Source organism: Haplochromis burtoni, unplaced genomic scaffold, assembly GCF_018398535.1.
Source record: "Haplochromis burtoni strain Fernald_Lab_line unplaced genomic scaffold, NCSU_Asbu1 Contig_205, whole genome shotgun sequence".
In the NCBI taxonomy this organism is placed as follows: Eukaryota; Metazoa; Chordata; class Actinopteri; order Cichliformes; family Cichlidae; genus Haplochromis; species Haplochromis burtoni.
Genome location: NW_024582566.1, coordinates 872974 through 893368, shown reverse-complemented (window position 1 = coordinate 893368; position 20395 = coordinate 872974). Strand labels below are relative to the sequence as shown.

Sequence of the window (20395 nt, the reverse complement as noted above, 5' to 3'; positions counted from 1 at the left end):
CAGATTCTTACTCTGGATGGCATTACCTTGGCCTCCAGTAACACTGTGAGGAACCTTGGAGTCATGTTTGACCAGGACATGTCCTTCAATGCACATATTAAACAAATATGTAGGACTGCTTTTTTTGCATGTGCACATTACCTCTTTGAAACCTCCAGAAACTACTCTGCAATCAGTTAGGTAATATACACTTTATCCATGAACCAGGCTGCAGATCGGCTGTGACTACTGACAAAATTAAGCTCACATTGCATTTCAAACTTTTTTTAATTAAAAAAAAATACATACTTTTATTAAAAGGGAACTTCTTCTCATTTAGGAAGGAGGTGTGGATCATGGACCCAGCCACGGATATGTATTACTACTGGTTGCTCACAATAGCTGTCCCAGTGTTCTACAATCTGATGTTCCTGGTGGCAAGGTTTGAATTCATGTATTTAGTATCTTCTCTTATCGTTGTTAGTGTTCATGGGTCTCAGTCATGGTTTGTTTCCATACAGAGCTTGTTTTAATGAGCTACAGTTTCAAAATTCAACACTCTGGCTGGTTTTGGACTATGTGTCAGATGCCCTCTACTGCATGGACATCTTTGTGAGAGCCAGGACAGGTACTGATGGAAACTTAAGATTTTCAGTTTGTCATTATATAAAATCTTCAATGCAGTATATGATAATGACTATCGTTTTCTTCTTTGTCAATAGGTTTTCTGGAGCAAGGACTTCTTGTAAAGGACGCAAAGATCCTGAAGGAAAAGTACATGAAGACACCCCAGTTCAAGTTAGACATGTTATCAGTGATTCCTACTGACATTGTTTTCTTCTATATCGGAATCAACAACCCAGAGTGGAGGTTCAACCGGCTGTTTAGGTTAGGCCGTCTCTTTGAGTTCTTCGACCGGACTGAAACGCGAACCAATTTTCCAAACATCTTCCGAATCGCTAATCTTGTACTTTACATCATCATCATCATCCACTGGAATGGGTGCCTGTACTTTGCCGTCTCAAAAATACTTGGTTTTGGGTCAGACACATGGGTCTACCCCGGGCCGAAAAAACCAGAGTTTTCTCAGCTGTCCAGACAGTACATTTATTCCTTTTACTGGTCCACTCTTACCTTGACCACTATTGGTGAGACACCACCGCCGGTCCGAGACGTTGAATACTTTTTTGTCGTGGTTGACTTTCTTACTGGGGTTTTGATCTTTGCAACAATTGTTGGAAATGTTGGAGCCATGATCTCCAACATGAATGCTGCACGTGTAGAGTTCCAGGCGAAGATCGACTCTATCAAGCAGTACATGCAATTTCGAAAGGTCACTAAAGACTTGGAGGCGAGGGTGGTGAAGTGGTTTGACTACCTGTGGACTGAGGGGAAAACCTGCGATGAAAAGCAGGTGTTAAAAAATCTGCCAGACAAGCTGAAGGCAGAGATAGCCATTAACGTACATCTGGAAACCCTAAGAAAAGTGCGCATCTTTCAAGACTGTGAAGCTGGTTTGCTTATTGAGTTGGTCCTGAAGCTTCAGCCTCAAGTTTTCAGTCCTGGGGATTACATCTGTAAGAAAGGGGATATTGGTAGGGAAATGTATATCATCAAAGAAGGAAAGCTCGCTGTAGTAGCAGATGATGGTGTTACCCAGTTTGTGGTCCTTAGTGACGGAGCTTATTTTGGAGAAATCAGCATCCTTGGGATCAAAGGTAGTAAGGCAGGTAACCGAAGAACAGCTAACATTCGAAGCGTGGGCTATTCTGATCTCTTTGCCCTGTCCAAAGATGATCTCATGGAGGCACTAACAGAGTATCCTGATGCTAAGAATGCTCTGGAGGAGAAAGGAAGGGCCATTCTGATGAAAGACAATCTCATAGATGAGTCGCTTGTCGCTGCTACCGATGCTAAAGACTTGGAGAACAAAGTCGATCAGATTGAAGCCAGTTTCGAAATCATGTCAGCAAAATTTCGAAAGCTGACAAATCAATACGATTCCTCTCAGCGTAAACTCAAGCAGCGCCTCAGTAATTTATCAAACCAGTTCAGAAGCCTCAGAGTAGATGAGTAGAGGTTGGCCATCAGTACTACATAGGGAGTGTCTTCTTTACAGGGACTAGAACACTGCATCCGCTCAGTACTTCCAAAGATGCAAAAATAATAAGACTGCCCTCAAACAATGTTTCCACACATAGACAACAACAACGGGTCGTACCACCACGTGGATCATTATGTCTTTTCTTGTGTTAGTGATAACAATAACAGGCTGCACGCGATGATCAGAAACATGTGGAGGGACAAACCTGGAATAAAAGCAAAGACAAAGCTGCCACCAATCAACAGCAGCAGTCAAGCAGGTTCTAAAGGAGCACTACTTTAGCATCGGTGTGAGCATCCAACCAATACTGGTGGGAAACGTTTTCTTTACTACTCTGCCCAGAATCCCAGAGCGGCTCGTTCAGCAACGACACCATGACCTGGGCTTTGCACATACAGGACCTTCTCCTATTGTGATCAGAATAACTCTTCTGAAGGACGCAATTAGTCAAAAGAATTCTAAAAAGGACCTTTGATGAATATTTTCTACATTCATTTAGAAGAACAAGACCACACCGACAAGTTTCAGTTCTGGTCATTAAAGTGCGAGAGAGCGATTTGAAACTGCAACCAGATCTGGAGATTTAACAGCTGCTCTTTGTTGCTGCTTCGCCTCTGTGTGTTGAGATGACTGACAGTTTTATGCCAGATGCAACCTTGAACGGATTCGTGTCTGCAGCTGGAATCAAGCTGGTAACGGTTTTCTTGCTCTTAACTGACCGCCTCATCCTTCAGCACAGCTGCAAACTGCTGTGCTGATATTTTTGACAACAGTTTTTTTCTAAAGCTCAGGCAGTCTTTACCATGATGAACATAGATCAGGAGGTTCCACTGGAACATATCTGCTGAATGGGCCTCTGTACACCTACACAAATATTATAAAAGCATTTCAAAATATGTATCATCAAATTTTTTATTTTAAATATAAAGAAATGTGCTTTCTGTAAATAAATTTAAAAATAATAAAGTGACAATAAACTCTTGAAAAGTGGTTTATCCTTTCCCCTGAAACATGCTCCAAAGCCTCAATCCGAGCAGACTTTAATTTCACTGAGTCATGTTAGCAGAAGTAGGGCCATGCAGACTGCACATGTTGGTACATCTGCCCTAACTTTAAGCCTCAACAAACAATAGACACCAACTGTTTTTACAAGTCATTTTCACATCTGAAATTGGAGTCTGTGGGGAATGACTACAGGAGCTGCAGTTTTTGGCACTTCCACGCAGGCTTCAGTTTGAAGTCCAGGGTTTATGATTTCCATTTCTGCTTTTATATTCAACATTTGATCAGTTAGGCTCCTGTGAACGATCTTAGTCAGCATGAAGGAACACGAATGTGCACGAGGCAGTGAAAGCTTAGATTCCAGAGCTCTGCAGGTGTCACTGAGGAAGCATCTACTGCAAGCATGAGCAATTTCAGTTTAGTAAGCAAAAAGAGTTTGCACGCTTTATTTCAAAGAAAATAAGTTTTGTTGTTCCAAAATATTAAAGTGCAAACCAAAGAATTGTTTCTTTTAATGTCGTATGTATGATTAACAGTGGTGACATTAGTTGACATGGATGCCTCCTGGGTGAGGTGTTCGGGGCAGGAGGCGGCCCCGGGACAGACCCAGGACACGCTGGAGAGATTATATCTCAGCTGGCCTGGGAACGCCTCGGTGTTCCCTGGATAAGCTGGAGGAGGTGGCTGTGGAGAGGGAGGCCTGGGCTTCTCTGCTTAGGCTGCTGCCCCCGCGACCCGGCCCCAGAGAGGCAGAAGAAGATGGATGGATGGGCATTAGTCATGTGAGATCTTTAGCTGTCTGCTGATGGATTTCCTCATTCTCTTGAGAATTGTATTCTTTTGTTTTTCCTACTATAAAAAAAATAACTCATAATAAAGGAACTGAATATGATGAGCTTGCCACAGTTCTTCTGCTGGCTGTGTCATCATCTTCTGGCTCTTCATGTCATCCTGATTCTTCTCTGAACTTTTTGGAGTGAGGAATAAAGTCATACTTACACATGCAGTCTTTTAAATCGATGCCAGTCTATACAAACAACTACAGCTGGCATTTATTTGTAAGAATTACAAGAATGTTACTGCTGTCTGCCTGCTTCTTGTTTCCAAACACAGTCCAGCACACAGCGCGAATAAGCTTTCAAAAGAATGCAACAAGCACATTTCTGTGTATAACCCATCATTAGAACCAACCAAAATGACCATTTCATTGACCCACCCAAATTTAAGAATGTCCACCCTTCAACGTCACCCAGAGAGCAGCTCAGGAGGTACAAATATCCTTGGACAAGATCCTTACCCCGAGTCTCCGATCCACGTGAGCAGGCGAACGAGGCACGTCGCATCGAGTGCCACAGGAAACATTACCTAACAGGATCCACGTCCTGCTCATCGAAAGTAAAAAAGATTTTATCCCACACACTTTGCCTTATTGCATCTCTGTGGCGTGATGTTTGGGCCTGCTCTGAAATCGGGACACCAAGAAACCTGTGGAGTCAAATCAGGCTTGTTGGAAAAAAGCAGTCGTCTTTATTTAGCATGTTTCACAACAATGAATACTTTGAGCCTTTCACCTGTTTCTATGTGGGAGAATTTAACTGTTGATTGAACCAATTGAGGAAATCTGCCTCCCGTTCCCAGACAGGTCCACCCCTTAACCTTGAGTCGGCTCACGTGTGCAGCAAGCAGCATCTTCAGCATTCAAACATGGAGGTACGGGTAAGGTTACACAGCTGAAACTACACCTGGCTGTACTGCTTAGCCTTCCACATGAGTGAGCATTACTGCAGTACGTAGAACAATGCACGCACACTGTGCTCTGTAGTGACTTCCCAGCACAGTGCAGTGCTGTCCACATTTTTAGGCACTCCTAGTACTGCGACTCAGACGAAGGCTAAACTAGTGTTAGGAGTAGCTGATGAGGGAGGAGGAAAGGAAGAGGAGATAAAGACTGGCTGAGGTTGGTGGATGGCAGTGCTGAGCACTGTGCTCTCAGTGGTATGTTGTGGGCATCGTGGCGCTCCACGCGCTCCTCTATAAGGTACGTCAGCCACGCAGCAACGACTTCAGCGTCTGAGGGACAAACCACTGACCCCCACCTCCAGCCAACCGCCACAAGCGTACACGTTTGCTCTGAACGGCTTTACCAGACTGCAGGTACAGTCACATGACACATTCAGGGTTATATGACGTTAAGCGCTCTCTGTTCAAAGATGGTTTCTGGCAATAGCCGTGATGCAGTCCACACACTCGGGTCCATGGTCTTTGACCTCTTCCATGCCATCATCTGTTCTCAGACCTTTAACCACAGCGGCTGGAGGAGTGAGGTCACGTTACACGCCACAAACGGTCTCTGTACACAGAACGATACCACCCAGTACCTCATAAGGAAGTACGCACGTGGACACCTGAGCCTGCTGCGTGTAGGAGCTGTGAGGTCACACAAAGGAAAGCTTTCAATGACAGCAAGCTTCACGTGCATGTTTATGCCCAGTTTGTCCAAACGATCACAACCACTCAGTTGTAAGTAAGACATCCAGGTAGTTTGCAGGTTTAGCAACTCCTTCGCCCTCTCTCCATGTTCCTACAGACATGGATGTAGATGCAGGGGAGCGTATCTCAGTGTCTTCCAACATTTTACAAATGCAACTCGATGACCATCAAGCATTTAAAACAACTGTCTGCTGATGGAGCAGCTATTTTACATGGTACCCTTATTACCATGGTGACATGAGCTGTTGCCAAAGTGGCGTTTTCACCTCCAAGTGAGTGATGTCAGCGATTTGGGCAAAGCGTTGCTGTAAGCCTGCCTCTGTGTGACGGCCGTGCTGCCTGACCCGAGGACGTCTGCCGACTGTGTCAGAGGATGGATATTGCAGACTACACAACAGCAGCGGGATGTTTAAAAAGACAACCGAACTTTGAAGCAGCGAGACGATTCTGTGTCCGAGAACATTACGCAGCCTATTGAGGAGGAAAAGCATTCACAACAGGACGCGTTGCCTGTTGTGAGGGGAAATGATTTCACAGTCCTTATTAGAGACAAAGCACTTTTTCAACAGTGGTTACACCTGTTTCACTGATCAGGTCACAGCGACGTGTCCACACAGTCACAGCAGACACACCTGTGTTATCTGTGCTGTAAACAGAGAGGTATGAAGGTCCACAGCAAGTCAGGCCAAGCTTACAAAACAAAGCGGCAGCAGGCGCACGGCGAGCACGGCGAGCACGGCGAGCACGGCCTCTTTCACCCTCAAAGAGACAAACTGAGAGGAGAGCTCGCCTCACGGCTCCTGGATGCAAACGAGAAGACATATTAGGGAGATGTTTCATCAGCGGGAGATGACCAGATCAAAGTCCAGCTTTACACTCCCACGGCAAAGGAAACTACTCACGCCACCGTGAACTAGGATGGTCTCGTTAGGTTCCAGGTATAACCACAGCAACAGACAAAGCTTTATCAGGTCTGCAGACGGGAGGGGGGGGCTATGCAGCGTGAGCCGTTTCTACGAGACTGAACCCAAAGCAGACGACACCGAGTACGTGCTGGGCTTCTACCTGTCCGCTGTACAGGTTGGCACAAGGAGAGCATCTGAGACTCAGTCTACATGTGTACATCCTCCACAGCGTGGGTACGGTATGCACTGATATATAAACACTGATTTTATTTAGAATCCTCAACACAGGCAGACAAGGAAATAAAACGAACAATAATGGCAACCTGTGACCAAAGAACAAACATTCTGAAAATGTCTAAGTGCACTTACACATCTCTGCATGTCCCCCAAAGGAAGAAGGCCCGAAACTGAGAAGGAGAACAAGCTATGTGATGTGCCGTCCTGGACCCAATCTCTTTCCACGCGCTCACCTCAAAACAGACTGGGTGGAAACAACAAGCAATGACTACGCTAGAGTGGAATGGTCAGTGGGGAATACGATGCAGTAGCGAACACTAAACTAAATCTCTGTGGGAGCTGTGGGCAAGAGTTCAGGGGTACTTTGTCGCCGAGTTTATCGAGTTGGAAACGCATCGTCCCGTATTTGCATTATTTCTTTTACATTTATCACAACAGGCAGGCATGAAAAACGTGACCCTTCAAATAAATAACGAGGAAAATGATCCTTTCTGTACACAGAAAGCACATTCACATGTGTGGATGTGGGAGCGGGTACTCGAGGAGGTCTCTACGTTTACACTGACTGATGTGTGATGATGCAGGCACAGCAGCGGATCTATTAGAGAGATTTATTAGAACCACGTATCCACTTTCATTATTCACTTGCTTTTCCTCGAACATACTCTGGCCTGTCTGGTCATCTTTGAGATTGTGTCTGATACAGGAAGGGCAGGGCAGGGTTTATGGGCTTTCTGAGAAGGAGTCTGTTGGGAGCAGGGGTTCAGAGCATGCCAAACCCTTTGGCATAGGTGATGGCTTTCAGCAGTCTCTCCCTCAGCTTCTCCTTGCTGTTGTACTCGGGCAGCAGCAGCACGTTAAAGCAAGTGTGAGAAGTCGGTAACCTGCCGAGAAACCACACATCACAGAGACAACACGTCAGGAACAAAGCAAATCGTCACACAGCAACACCGAGTGTATGCAGAGACAAAATACAGGAAGTATACAGGCCGACAGCTGCACAAAGGGCTGCGATGCCTGCTGCTGTCACAACCTGTGTCCTTTATGTCCAACAAAAACAGACTGGCTTTAACTGGTTCATCCTTCCAGTGTGTTCACACTTCATAACAGTCATGCCAGTTTCTCGAGATACCTGCACTGATCAGCTTCCTCATCGTTTTTACAACATGTGATGACTCGTAATAAGCCACGTCCTCTCATGTCTACTTACTGATAAGCATGTACATTTTAAACACTGTACTGGACTCCTGCTGCTGAAACAAGGACACAGTCAGCTGTGCATAAAGACTTTCGAGCTTCAGTCACTAGCAGGAAGCAGAGCGCATGCAGCCCGCGCACCACAACAGAAGAGGGACAGGAAACGGAACGGCTGCGGCTCACCTGTCTGTGTCGGGGCCGTTCTTGGCGATGATCATCTTCAGCTTGCCCAGCCCACCCACAGGCGCTCTGTCGGTGCCGGTGGTGAACTGTAGGAAGAGGCGTTTCTGCTCCTCGCCAAATGAGTGCAACGTCTCCCAAAACTCCCTACGACACAAACACGAGGAAACGCCTTCATCAAATATATATGAATTCAGTTTCAAAACATAGCCAGTGGATGCACAGACGTATGTGCGCCGTTTAAACATACAGGTTAACGGTGAGCGAGGTTTCAGTCTTTGCATATTTTTGGTCTTCCAAAGTAAACTCATGTTTTCTCAGGTGGAGTCTGCGCCTGGTGACGAGGCTGCAGCTGCACACTGAGGAGGAGGCAGTGCTGATGTCAGGCGCTGAGGCCCAGTGAGTGTCAGGCCCGTCACACACGGACCGCGCTCGCACCGCGCCCGCCGCACCCCTCCTCGTTTGGATATATTTCTCATGTTTGTCATTTCTTCCTGCATCTACTATTCATACTTTTTATAACTGCACAGTTGGTGTGGAGCACTCACATCATCGTTGCACATGTACAGTGACAATAAAGGCCTATTCTGGTCTGTTCGCAGTCTCGGGTGCAGGAGTGCATGCAGTGGAAATGCACCTGCAGACTGGGCCGAGCTGTGCAGCACTGACTGGAGCTGATAATGGGCCAACATGGCATACTGTTTCCTCCTCCTTCATCAACTTCACAATAATAATTGTCAATTAACACGTTCCCACTTGCCCAGTTGCATGCTGGGAATTGCTAGTTATGGTCTGTTAAAAGCTGAGAGGCTGTGTAGCTGCACTCTGTGCAGGAACAGAGACGAGCAGCGTGATGGAGACGAACTTTGAGCAAAGCAGGAAACATGTTGCGATCACATCAGCTCACGCTTCTGCCGTCTCACCTGCTCCAGGTGTTTGTTGGGGCTCTCCTGGGAGCGCCTCCACAGTCAGCCACAGATACACAGCCTCAGTGAACCCAGCTAACACTTTACTGCAGCTAACGTGTTACTGAAATATTGATTCTTATGTTCTACAATTGGTTCTCAGATTAAAATATCGACATCTGTAGTCCATCATTAACAGGAACACTGGACTTTATCGTTAGGATCATATAAATGACTGGTAGGAACTACTTCTTCTTCCGCCTGTCACAGTGACATGCAAATTATGGCTGTAAAAATGCATCACGCCTCACGTGTGCTCGCTCGCTCAGTGGATGTTCGTAAGCAGAGTCATGTGTGGCGAGGCCACAAACCTTGTCAAACACAAAAGTCAATTATAACACAGAATAAGATGATGAGTTTATGATGAGGCGAACTGAAGGAGCAGCGGGACGGGTGTTGCTAGGGCGAGACAAACGCTGCCCCTGGCGTCCTTCGGTGCTGCAGGTGTGGCGCTGGTGGCAACCTGCAGCGCTGCTGCTGAATTTAGGACAGTGACTTACATTTAGGCTCAGCTGTTTGTGTTGATGTTTGAGAGGAATTCACAGCAGCCTTAAAACTACACAATCCCATTTATGGGATCGGCGAGGAAACAAGCGGCCTCACACGTCACTACTGGAAGAACCAGTCCAAGCAGAGCTGGTTTTGAAGGTTTAAATCCACACACCCAGTGTGGGGAGCTTTCCCCCACACTGCAGTCCTGTGAAGTGGGGCTGAGTTTTGATTATCGATGAAAATAGATTCTGGCTTGGATAACGTGATATCGATTTATTAAATCCTGAATCGATTTTTAAATATAAATGTATTTTGGCCAAAACGCCAGAATCTCAGGTTAAACCTCACAAACTTTCTACAACCACCAAACAGCTGAAACAGTGAATGAGAGCAGGAACACGGACTCTGCACGGAGACGTAAACACAAAGCGCTGTTACGCACCAGTCTACCGTTGTTTGCAGCCTGTCGGACGCCGTTTTTCCTTTTACTTACTTCTGAAAACAAAACCTCATTTCTGCTGTTCAACACTGAACAAATTTAAACTTTTTAAAATTATGCAAAATTGCAAAACTCTGTGTCTCTAATCAAACCTCTGTGACTTTGCTCTGCTTCACTTCAGCAGCATCAGGTCATGTTCATGTGTTGATTAATGGTTTTCTTTCGTTTTTGATGTACTGCAGAATATTTGTATAAATCCCAGACCAGGAAAACCACCTTCATGTTTTTCTGTGTTTCATCTTCAGCTACTTTGACACAAAGGCCTCGCTGTGATGCTCACACCTGTGATAAAGTCTCACAAGTGTCAGTTTTCTTTTTATAGATATAAAAATATGGATACGTACTGATAAATGATAAGAATTGTAATATTTCTGACTGCGGCAAAAGTTCCCCGATTCAAATGGAATCAGTGAGGATACCCAGCCCTACTGTGAAGCACTGAGTATCCGTCTGCTGGAGGGCCACATGGTGAGAACTGGTCTCCACTGCTTTTGATTGTGGGCTGTGACTTTATGATGATATAAAAATGCCTTTGATTAGTGTGGACTTTGAGCTGGGTTATAAAAATTAGACACAGCGCGCTGAGCTTGGTTTTCAGGTCAGATTCTTACTTGATTATCCGAGAATCTCTGTTATAACCTCCGTCGTATTCTGTTGTTTCTTCAAGTGCTAGGAAGTCCAGGTTCTACAGTGGGAGACAAAACATGAATGAATGACTGAATGACATCACTAGCATATACAAACATCCATTAAAAAACTCTCACCCTGCTTCCACAAATCAGGAGCTCGATCTCCTCTGGTCTGAACAGGTACTTGAGCGGAGACTCGTTGGTGACCATGTGGAAGCCTCTCCTGAACGCCTTGAACTGCTTCTCCACGCTTTTGTTCAGAATGTACTCTGAATACTGTGCAACAAACTCCTATATGAACACACATCAATGAGAACGTTTAACAAACGCGAGCTCTGAGGGGCGGCCGGCCTTGAACACCATGTCATCCCTTATCTTTGTGTTACTTTTAACATTTCCATTTTTATCAAAAACAAACCACCAGTAGCTGGAAACAACAAGAAGTACAGTGTTGTAAACAATGAGAGCTGATAGTGCACAGTCAATATTTTATAAGGACATGGCAACACCGTGCACCCCGAGTCCCCATCGCCTCGGCAACCTCCATTGTTGCGTTTGTGCCGCATACAACGGGACTTTTAGCCGTGTTGCTGTAACGAGCCCATGCACGCTGAGGAGCTACTCAATTTGAATGGAAGACATCCAGATGGAGTTTAAACCAGTGAAAAGAGGCATCAAGCCTTACCAGAAAGCACCGATGACAGCTGTAAATAGTAAACATTAAACAGCATCAGTGCCATCAAATCTCTTCCAATCAGATTTTGAGAAGCTATGACGGTTTGTGACAGTGAGCTGAAAGTCAGCTTACCTTCGAGTGGTGGCAGCGAAGCAGCTTTCCTCAGGTTCTCTTCTAATATTGAAAATGTGGCCAAACTTCAGGTTTAGAAGGCTGAAAAAATGTCACTGCCATCTTTTTACAGGCTGACATAGACAGAAGCTTTATTGATCCCAGGAGGAGTCCAGACGTAAACATGGTGCAGCCATGTCTGGGAGACTGCTCCTAACTGGGACTGTGCACTAACCAGCTCAATAACTTCCCATGGTAACAGTTTCAGGACCTGCACACAATGACCTGCCCAGGTGCTACCACAGGATCATGCAACCCTAAAGCTCCGCCCTCTTAATAAATCACAATCAGCAGAAAGGTTTGGGTCAGATAAGCTGAATGAAGTGGAAAAGCACACTTTGCCTGTGCGTGTCGTAGGAGGACAAACGGCTCCACGGTTCTCTTCAGCTCACCTTTCTGTTTTCATTGGTGACGGGAATCTTGTCCCCATTTTCCCTTAAATCGTACATGAGTGCATTCCCAAACAGGTCCGTATGAGAAATCTGGAACGTGATCATCATGTCCTCCTCCACGCTGCCCTCATACTCCAGGAGCTCCTTCAGACTCTGGTATAAAACCTGTCCAGCGGTTCAGGACAATCAACACGTTATAATTAGCATAACATCAGCATTAGCATACATGATATGACAGACATGGCTGCTTTTCCTCCCAAACTAAATCAATTAGACAGAAAAAACAGCAAAAACACAGCACAAACAGCTGCTTAGGTGATGCTTACCGGGTTGGCATCAGCCAAGTCCCTGAAAGTTCCTTTCTTGCCCATTAACTTCCTGTAGACCACCATGGGAAAGTGGACATCCAGGATACAGTTGTTATAGATGGCCAAACCGAGAACGATGCCAATCAGTGTGTACTGGCCCTCATTTTCAAACGACGACGGGTTGAACCAGAACAGTTTGGTGTGCTCATCATACGTGAACATGCCTGCAGCAAGAAAAACAGAGCACACGCCCGTGAATCCTGGGATACGAAGCAGCCACGCGAGAGACGCTCCATGTGCACACGGAAAAAGCAACACATCGGTTTTCCCTGCTCTCTATCACTGTGTTTGTCTGTTGTCAAGTTAGCTAAAAACTACTCAGCTCGTTTCCATTAGACCTCACTGGGAACATGAGAACCCTCTCAGGTCTGGAAGGACGTCTTTCAGACAACTTTGACCAGAGACAGTTCGATAACATGACAGCTGACACACTTTAGGTGGAAGAAATCAGGACGCAAAACCCCCACAAACTTTACTTTCCAGTTTCCTAAAACTAGGCTTTGAAAAGCCAGTCAGAGATCCGGGTTCAGTTAGCAGTGCAGCAGCGATATCTATGAAATCCTGAAAGGGGGGCTGACCGGAAACAATTCTAAGAAAGACCAGATCACTCCGACCAAGGATCTGAATGGATTCTGATGGGCCGACAGTGAACGCTCTCAAATCCAGCCCTGCATGCTGTGTTAGTGCCACGCTGCTGTGTATCGCCCACAGAGCTGGACCGTGACAGCAGCTGGACTGAACTGTGGTAAAGTCCAAGCAGCAGACACGTACTGCCGCAGCTTCACACTCAGGTCCAAGTTCAAGGTGAATTATTAAGCCAGCATCAGCAGTTCAACGTGTATGTGCGACGCTTGTTTAAAGCCATCTGAAACTAAACTGCTCGCGATGCTTTCTTACCAATATCTGGGTTGAAGATCTCCTCCACCACCAGCTGAAAGAATTCTTTGGAAACACCTCCTTCATCGACACCTTGCTCTCCTTCAAACTCCACATACAGCTGCTTCTTCAAGTCTGCAGGATTTTCCATTGCTATCATTTCCAGCTGCAGACACACACAGAAGAAACGTTCACAAACATTAGCGCCTTGAGGCGACTGTAGCTGTGATATTATGCAATATAAATAAAATTGAATTGAAACCATCCAAAGCCCAACTAATCAAAGGGACACTGAAGTCGGTTTGAATGCACATACCCTGACCAGAGCATCGTCAATGATGTGGTCTCTGCGCACTTTGAGCCTCAGGTAAGGGTTGAGCTGCTGACCCTGCACCAAGCTGTAGAGCACCGTGATCCGCCGCTCGCTGTACATGCGGATGCGGTTGTCGTAGTACAGACCCAGGTTCTTGGTGACGGCGTTCAGGATGAACGGACAGGTCATGAAGGAGAATTTGTTTTCAGTTTCAACTTTAAAGAAAGTATAGTCCTTGTCCATCTCTAACACCTCGTTCAGAGGCTCGTTGACAAACTCCTCAAAGGGAATGAGCGGCCGCCGGCAATCGCTTGTACGGATTCCCAACTCTGTCTCCAGCGGGTCTACTCGAGGGCCCTTTTTGTTCCTGCGCTCTTCACCCAGGAGCTCCTGCAGGGTGAGGTCACTGGACTCTGGAATGGGCTCCTCGTCTTCTTCCTCGTTGTGCTCCATGTCAAGGTCGCCACCCAGCACATTTGCATAATAGACGATCTTCAAGCACTTAGTGGCCGCCACCACAGCGTCGTCGTCGTTGACCAGGTTGCGGCTGTTGAACTCGTTACTGATCACCTTGTAGGTAATGAGCTGCTGGAAGGTCTCCACCATGCGCCGGATCTGCTCAGCGCTGTAATGCGACCACAAACGCGCCAGCTTGGCCTGAGCTGCCAGCGGGAGTTTGCTCATGGCCTTACAGAACTGTGGGAGAGCGATCTCAAGGTACTCGGGGCTGTGGAGGTTGCTGTTTTCCATCACTATTACAAAAAGGTTCAGGTAGTTTGGGTCTCGTGAATACACGTTATGGTACGTCAGGTCACACTCCACATTAGGCGAGAGGTAGACCAGCGCATTCAAGAAGGCGGCTTCGATTTTATCATTGGACAGGAGGCGCTCGTAGACCCTTCGCACAGCTTCGATATCGACCGAAACCTCATCGGGAGCCAGCTTTTGGACGTCGTTTTCTCCCGACGAGCACTCGCCGAGCCTCGATGATGATGAGGAGGTGGGGGAATCCTCCTCCATAGCTGTAGTTGAACTCGCAGCTGCCTCCTTTTCATCTTCATCCTTGTCCTCGTCCTTACCTTGGAGAGACTTGAGCTCCTCCTTGGTGTGCGGTTTGGACCTCCGAAAGCTCTGCACCAGTCCCTCAGCACTGGAGAAAACTCGGCCTATCACTCGGATGAGAGGGGAGTAATCCTCCTTTTCACCACAGGTGTCCAGGATCTCATACACCTTCTCCTCTGTCAGGTAATTTACATCTACACACAGACACAAATGTTGTTACCAGAGAAAAACAAAAACACAAACTGCACGAGTGAAACAGCGCAATCTGCTCACCTTTAAAATTGTCTCGCACAGAGTGGATGTCCTTATGGTTCATCTTCTTGTTGCTGCACGCAGAGTTGCTGTGAGCGCTGCTCTCCTGGTAGGTGGAAGCGGTGCCTTTCTTTGAAGGGTGTGGGTCGCATAGCTTGGCATTGACTTTGTAGAGCTCCAGGGCTTTGACCGCTGCCTCGTTGTTATCCATGCGGCTGAAGCCAACTGATGAGGCACACCACGAGTTGGAGCAAGACTCATTCCCACAGCCCTCCGTTAACTGGTGGTAATAGCGCTCTATTAGATGCTTGGCAGCTGCTCGCTTCCTGTGATCAGAGGTAAAACACAAGGCGGTAAAAGCACTGCGTGAATCCACTGTGATCCTCATAAAGCACTGAGTGCAATGTGAAATAATGGGAGACGCGAGATTGACTGCAATGCTTTTCCCACTTGAGAATCACTAAGAGTTTCTGTCAACAGACAACACAAGAGCTGAGCTTGGTCTCAGGCTGGATGCTGAGCTCGGGCTTATGGAGCTTTGGACGTGTTGCATTTCCAGCCACTTTCAGGTCAAGTGTCACGACAGATTTATTATCAGTGTTTAGAATAAATTCAAACTTGACAAAAACCTTCTGATTCTGCTAATTACACCACTGTCCAGAAGACAGCAGCCTTCCAGCTGCAGTCGTATTGGTAAACACTGAAGCAATACTAATAGAACAGCAGTATTATTCATTCACAGGTACAGATACAACTGATAATGTAAACTCAAAGCTCCATAAATTCCATGCATAATTAAAGCACTTTAACCTGAAGTACTTTAATTATGTTTTATTTAAGCCAACGGTCCTTCAAATGTTCACATCATGAGCAAACAGTGTGACAGCTGCTGAGATGAACTGGGTGTGTATCACACTAACAATACAGCTGACAACATTTAGTCAAGGCACAAGATGAAGACAAGAAAGAAGCGAGGACAGACCCTAACACCAAGCTCCTGAACTGCACACATGGAAGGTAATGAGTTTGACTTACATTCGGCTTGCTTCTGGGTTTTCTATTTCAGGCTCCTCGTGTTCTCTAAATGAACAACAAACAAGGATAAGAACCACGGCACAGGTCATGATGACTACACTGACATTTCAGAGTACTGCTGGCTCTGCTGTGGGGTAACAAAGTCAGAGTCCTGCTCAGGAAATTGGTCGAGCTGTGTAGAAGAGGACAACAGTCTAACTATTTTTAAAGCTAAGCACTGGCTTCCACTTAGTGACCGGGGTCGCAGTAAATGTAATCATCTATGTAGATTATTCATTTTATCTCTTTTGTAAAATGTAGCATTAACCTAAACCCTGTAGTCCAGTGTGGACGGGCTGGTAAAGCCCAAAAATGTTGCCACTGGGACAATCTGTCGCTCACTTTAGCAAGCTAACACAGCAGATGCTAGTTAGCCTACTTTGTTACTCATACAAAAGTAATGTCTTCAAAGTGACCCGCGGGCAGATTTCTTTCGTTTTCGTTTAACCAGTGCTTGCTATAAACTTTGCCCCAATGTGTTGCCTGAAACAAAGGAGCACTGACGTCCACACAGCCTCCAACAACAGCTAACTAGCCCCCGCTCTGATTGATCGTCCTAGCATCCCGAGCCTTTCCTCTGAGCATCCCCACCTATCGGCTCCTCCGGCGGAGCTCGTCTCGGCCTGTGGTGGCGCACACTCACAGTCCTCCTTCTCGTCGGAATTCATACGAGACTTTATGCCAGCAGTTTGTTATCCTGTTGCTGTTTGTGGGTGTTGTAGGTCCTGCGCGGCTTCTCTCCAACGTAAACAGCGCGCTGCTTTAAGTCCGATCGGGCACCGACGAAGGATTTTCTATAGAAAACTTCATTCACGGCCTTCCTACTACAGGCTCTCTCCTCTGCCTGAGCTTCGCAGCCATCTTGACTTCACCATCATACTACGTCCCACAATGCACTGCGTTCTAGCTCCAAGAGCTACTGGAATGGATCACAAGGAACTGGACTGCATCATTATTATATTATATACAAGCGTTGTTGTTTTTATAAAGTAATAATAAGTAAAAAGAGTAAACACCTAGAAGCACTTGTAGAAAGGTAAAGGGAGGGCAGAGAGGAAAAACAGGAGTTCCCTCATCAACTCTCAGCCTCCATCCACAGTTACAGCTTCAGCTTTCATGAAAATGGACAGTTTGAAGCTTCATTTTAAAGGTCAAGGCAGTACGCCTTTAAAACAAAACCCTGATTTTCCAGGAGAGCACTCTGACAGCTAAAGGCTTTACCGCCCATTCTACTTTTGAAAAACCGCCTGCAGCCTGACAGCAAAGCCCTCTATTTAATTCATTTTGTAATTAAGGTATTTATGAAGGTTGGTTTTGAGGTTTCTGCATGTAAGGCAAAGCTTTTGAAATCTTGGTTTGGCTTTAACAAGAAACCAGAGAAGAAATGCTAATAAGAGAAACATGACTCTTCCCAGTCCCCATCAGTGTACTCTCTCTGCAGTATTTTGAATCAGCTGGAGGCTTTTCAGACACCTATGGGGACATTCTAATAATTACAGTTGTCTGTGCTGGAAGTAACAAAGACAAGGATTTTCAGGTCAACCTGACTTCAAAGTACAGGGTGGGCCATTTCTATGGATACAGCGTAATAACATGGGAATGGTTGGTGATATTAAAGTCCTGTTTGTGGCACATTAGTATATGTGAGGGGCAAACTCCTCAAGATGGGCGGTGACCATGGTGGCCATTTAGAAGTCGGCCATCTTGGATACAACTTTTGTTTTTTTCAATAGGAAGAGGGCCATGTGACACATCAAACTTATTGGTAATGTCACAAGAAAAACAATGGTGTGCTTGGTTTCAACGTAACTTTATTCTTTCATGAGTTATTTACAAGTTTCTGACCACTTATAAAATGTGTTCAATGTGCTGCCCATTGTGTTGGATTGTCAATGCAACCCTCTTCTCCCACTCTTCACACACTGATAGCAACACCGCAGGAGAAATGCCAGCACAGGCATCCAGTATCTGTAGTTTCAGGTGCTGCACATCTCGTATCTTCACACCATAGACAATTGCCTTCAGATGACCCCAAAGATAAAAGTCTAAGGGGGTCAGATCGGGAGACCTTGGGGGCCATTCAACTGGCCCACGACGACCAATCCACTTTCCAGGAAACTGTTCATCTAGGAATGCTCGGACCTGCACCCATAATGTGGTGGTGCACCATCTTGCTGGAAAAACTCAGGGAACGTGCCAGCTTCAGTGCATAAAGAGGGAAACACATCATCATGTAGCAATTTCAAATATCCAGTGGCCTTGAGGTTTCCATTGATGAAGAATGGACCCACTATCGTTGTACCCCATATACCACACCAAACCATCACTGTTTCATCTGGGTTGGATAATAAAGAGCGTCAGCTGCAGTGGAAATTTACGCTTCTAACAGTTCTGGATACGATCACTGGTCATTTTCTAAATCTTGACCAAAAACACAAACATTCAAAATATAGTCGTGCACATACAGTCACATAAAGGTTTCACAAGAGTCTTGATGCTCTGGTCGTTCAAAATTTGGAGTCTGTTTAGTGTTTATTAACTGAACGTCAGCCACTTGGTATGTTGTCTAGATTCTTTCTGTATTTAGTTATTGTGATTGCAATTTTTACCTTTTATTGTATTTGATTTTATTATTGTATGTTTTTTCTGTTTAATGGTCCTCCTTTCCTTTCTTATTTATAGAACAATGCGTTTATTTGGCTTTATTGAACATAACCCTAACCCTCGTTCCTGGTAGGTGTTGGACTCCATCAGGGCTGCCCTTTATTACCGATTGTGTTCATAATTTGTATGCACGAGGGCTTCTACTTGGGTGGTCCAGAATCTCATCTCTGCTTTTCACAGATGATGTGGATTTGTTGGCTTCATCCTATGGTGGACTCCAGCTCATACTGGAGTGGTTTGCAGCCGAGTGTGAAGTGGTGGGAATGACAGTCAGCACCTCCAAGTCTGAGGCCATGGTCCTCAGCTGGAAAAGGGGTGGAGTGCCCACTCTGGGTTTAAGTATGTCAGGGTCTTTTTCATGAGTGATGGGAGAGGCGAGCAGAAGATTGACAGATGGTACTGTGGCTGCAGTGATGAGGATGCTGTACCAGTCGCGAAGCTCTCCATTTACTGGTCAGGACATCCCCGCCCTCACTTATGTTTACAAGCTCAAGGTGACCAAAAGAATGACATCATAGCAGTGGACAGGAGCTCTCTTGGAAGGGTGGCTGGCCTCTTTCAGGAAGCCCTCCTGGGCATTTCCTGGGAGAGGCATCCTTGTCAGATACCCAAACCACCCCAGCTGGCTCCTTTCAATGTGGCGGAGTAGCTGCTCTACTCTGAGCCCCTCATCCTATCTCTAAGGGCATGTCCCACTGGGACGAGGCGCTGGGGGAGACCCGCGACACACTGGAGAGATTATATCTCTCGGCTGGCCTGGGAACAAGCTAGACGTGATGCCTATGGAGAGGGAAGTCTGGGCTTAGGCTGTTGCTCCTGCAACTCGGCCCTGGATGAGCGGACAAAATGGATTAATGGATGGATAACCCATTTTGTTATTGCTTGTGTCAAACAATTTGGAAAAAAGATATATTATATTATAAATATAGATTATATCATTTTATCTTATTGCTTAAGTACATGGATCAAGGTGTTTAAGTTGAAAGATCTTAGCATATATAAAGAATATATATGTGAAGTGTTAGGCATAGGATATAAAAGATGGCTTACATAAACTGCTTCAGCTAGCTCACACAGATGACAAGTATAAGTGTACATTAGTCTATAGATCTGTTTATAGTCACGCAGTTCTGATGTATTTGATGTGACATCTGGAGCTAACTAATTGAGTCTCCCTCCTCAGTGAAGCATTTTCCTTTTTGCCAGTCTTTGTACTCCCATCTCTCCTTGACTGTTTCAACCTCTTCCTTTAAATACTTTCCTTTACGCTGTCATTTCACCAACAAGTGTCCTTGTCCTCTTTCCTTAGTCCAGAGGACACACCAAACACCTTCCTGACAGGTTCCTCATTAATTCAGCTGTAGTTTCCCAGCTGGTAACTCTTCCCTAGCATCTCAACTCCCTCTTGAACTCTGTGCGACGTTCCTCCTTCTTCAGCTCCCATCATTTAATCCTTGGCTCTGCCTTCACTTGATTACTCTTCTTGATGTCCAAAGCCATCCTACAGACTACCATCTGATGCTCCCTACCTACATCCTCCCCTGCCACCACCTTACAGTCTCCTACCACTTTCATGTTGCATTTTCAGCACGAGTCCACCTGTGTTCGCTTTCTTCAATTCTGACGTCCTCCTATCTGCCTCCCCCTTCTTAAAGTTCATGTCCACCACAGCCATTTCCATTCATTTCAGAAAATCTACACCATCTGACGCTCTGCATTTCTCTCCTTAACACCATGCCTCCTAAACACCTCCCCATCGCCTCTGCAGCCTTCACCTACATCCCCCTCACAATGCTCTCCACCCTGGGGAGACCCTCCTCCACTTCATCTAGCTCTCTTCTAGCTAACATCCGCCCATTGGACATACA

The 20395-nt window shown here is 45.9% G+C and overlaps 2 protein-coding genes across 2 annotated transcripts; one reads left to right on the top strand and one right to left on the bottom strand.

The window, feature by feature from the left end:
* The first annotated feature begins 306 nt into the window (after positions 1-306).
* Positions 307-3597, top strand: LOC106632329 (cyclic nucleotide gated channel subunit alpha 1). The gene is made up of 2 exons (XM_042226301.1): positions 307-607; positions 702-3597. Exons 1-2 carry the CDS (start codon positions 469-471, stop codon positions 2054-2056), a joined length of 1494 nt encoding a protein of 497 aa, XP_042082235.1. The 5' UTR covers positions 307-468; the 3' UTR covers positions 2057-3597.
* Positions 3598-4583: 986 nt separating this feature from the next.
* Positions 4584-16769, bottom strand: LOC102313200 (ubiquitin-protein ligase E3A). The gene is made up of 11 exons (XM_005938718.3): positions 16455-16769; positions 15825-15869; positions 14811-15115; positions 13479-14731; positions 13184-13328; positions 12245-12450; positions 11919-12083; positions 10815-10970; positions 10662-10735; positions 8098-8241; positions 4584-7601 (listed from the first exon to the last, which is right to left on the bottom strand). Exons 1-11 carry the CDS (start codon positions 16529-16531, stop codon positions 7481-7483), a joined length of 2691 nt encoding a protein of 896 aa, XP_005938780.1. The 5' UTR covers positions 16532-16769; the 3' UTR covers positions 4584-7480.
* Between the last annotated feature and the right edge of the window lie 3626 nt (positions 16770-20395).

What these genes read in the sequence shown, in the direction of transcription:
- LOC106632329 (XM_042226301.1), top strand. Translation starts at nt 469, where the DNA reads ATGGGTCTCAGTCATGGTTTGTTTCCATACAGAGCTTGTTTTAATGAG. An exon ending in CTTTGTGAGAGCCAGGACAG is followed by an intron (nt 608 to 701) that starts GTACTGATGGAA and finishes CTTTGTCAATAG; the next exon opens with GTTTTCTGGAGCAAGGACTT.
- LOC102313200 (XM_005938718.3), bottom strand. Translation starts at nt 16,531, where the DNA reads ATGAATTCCGACGAGAAGGAGGACTGTGAGTGTGCGCCACCACAGGCC. An exon ending in TTGACGATGCTCTGGTCAGG is followed by an intron (nt 13,329 to 13,478) that starts GTATGTGCATTC and finishes GTGTGTCTGCAG; the next exon opens with CTGGAAATGATAGCAATGGA. An exon ending in TCCTGATTTGTGGAAGCAGG is followed by an intron (nt 10,736 to 10,814) that starts GTGAGAGTTTTT and finishes CTCCCACTGTAG; the next exon opens with AACCTGGACTTCCTAGCACT.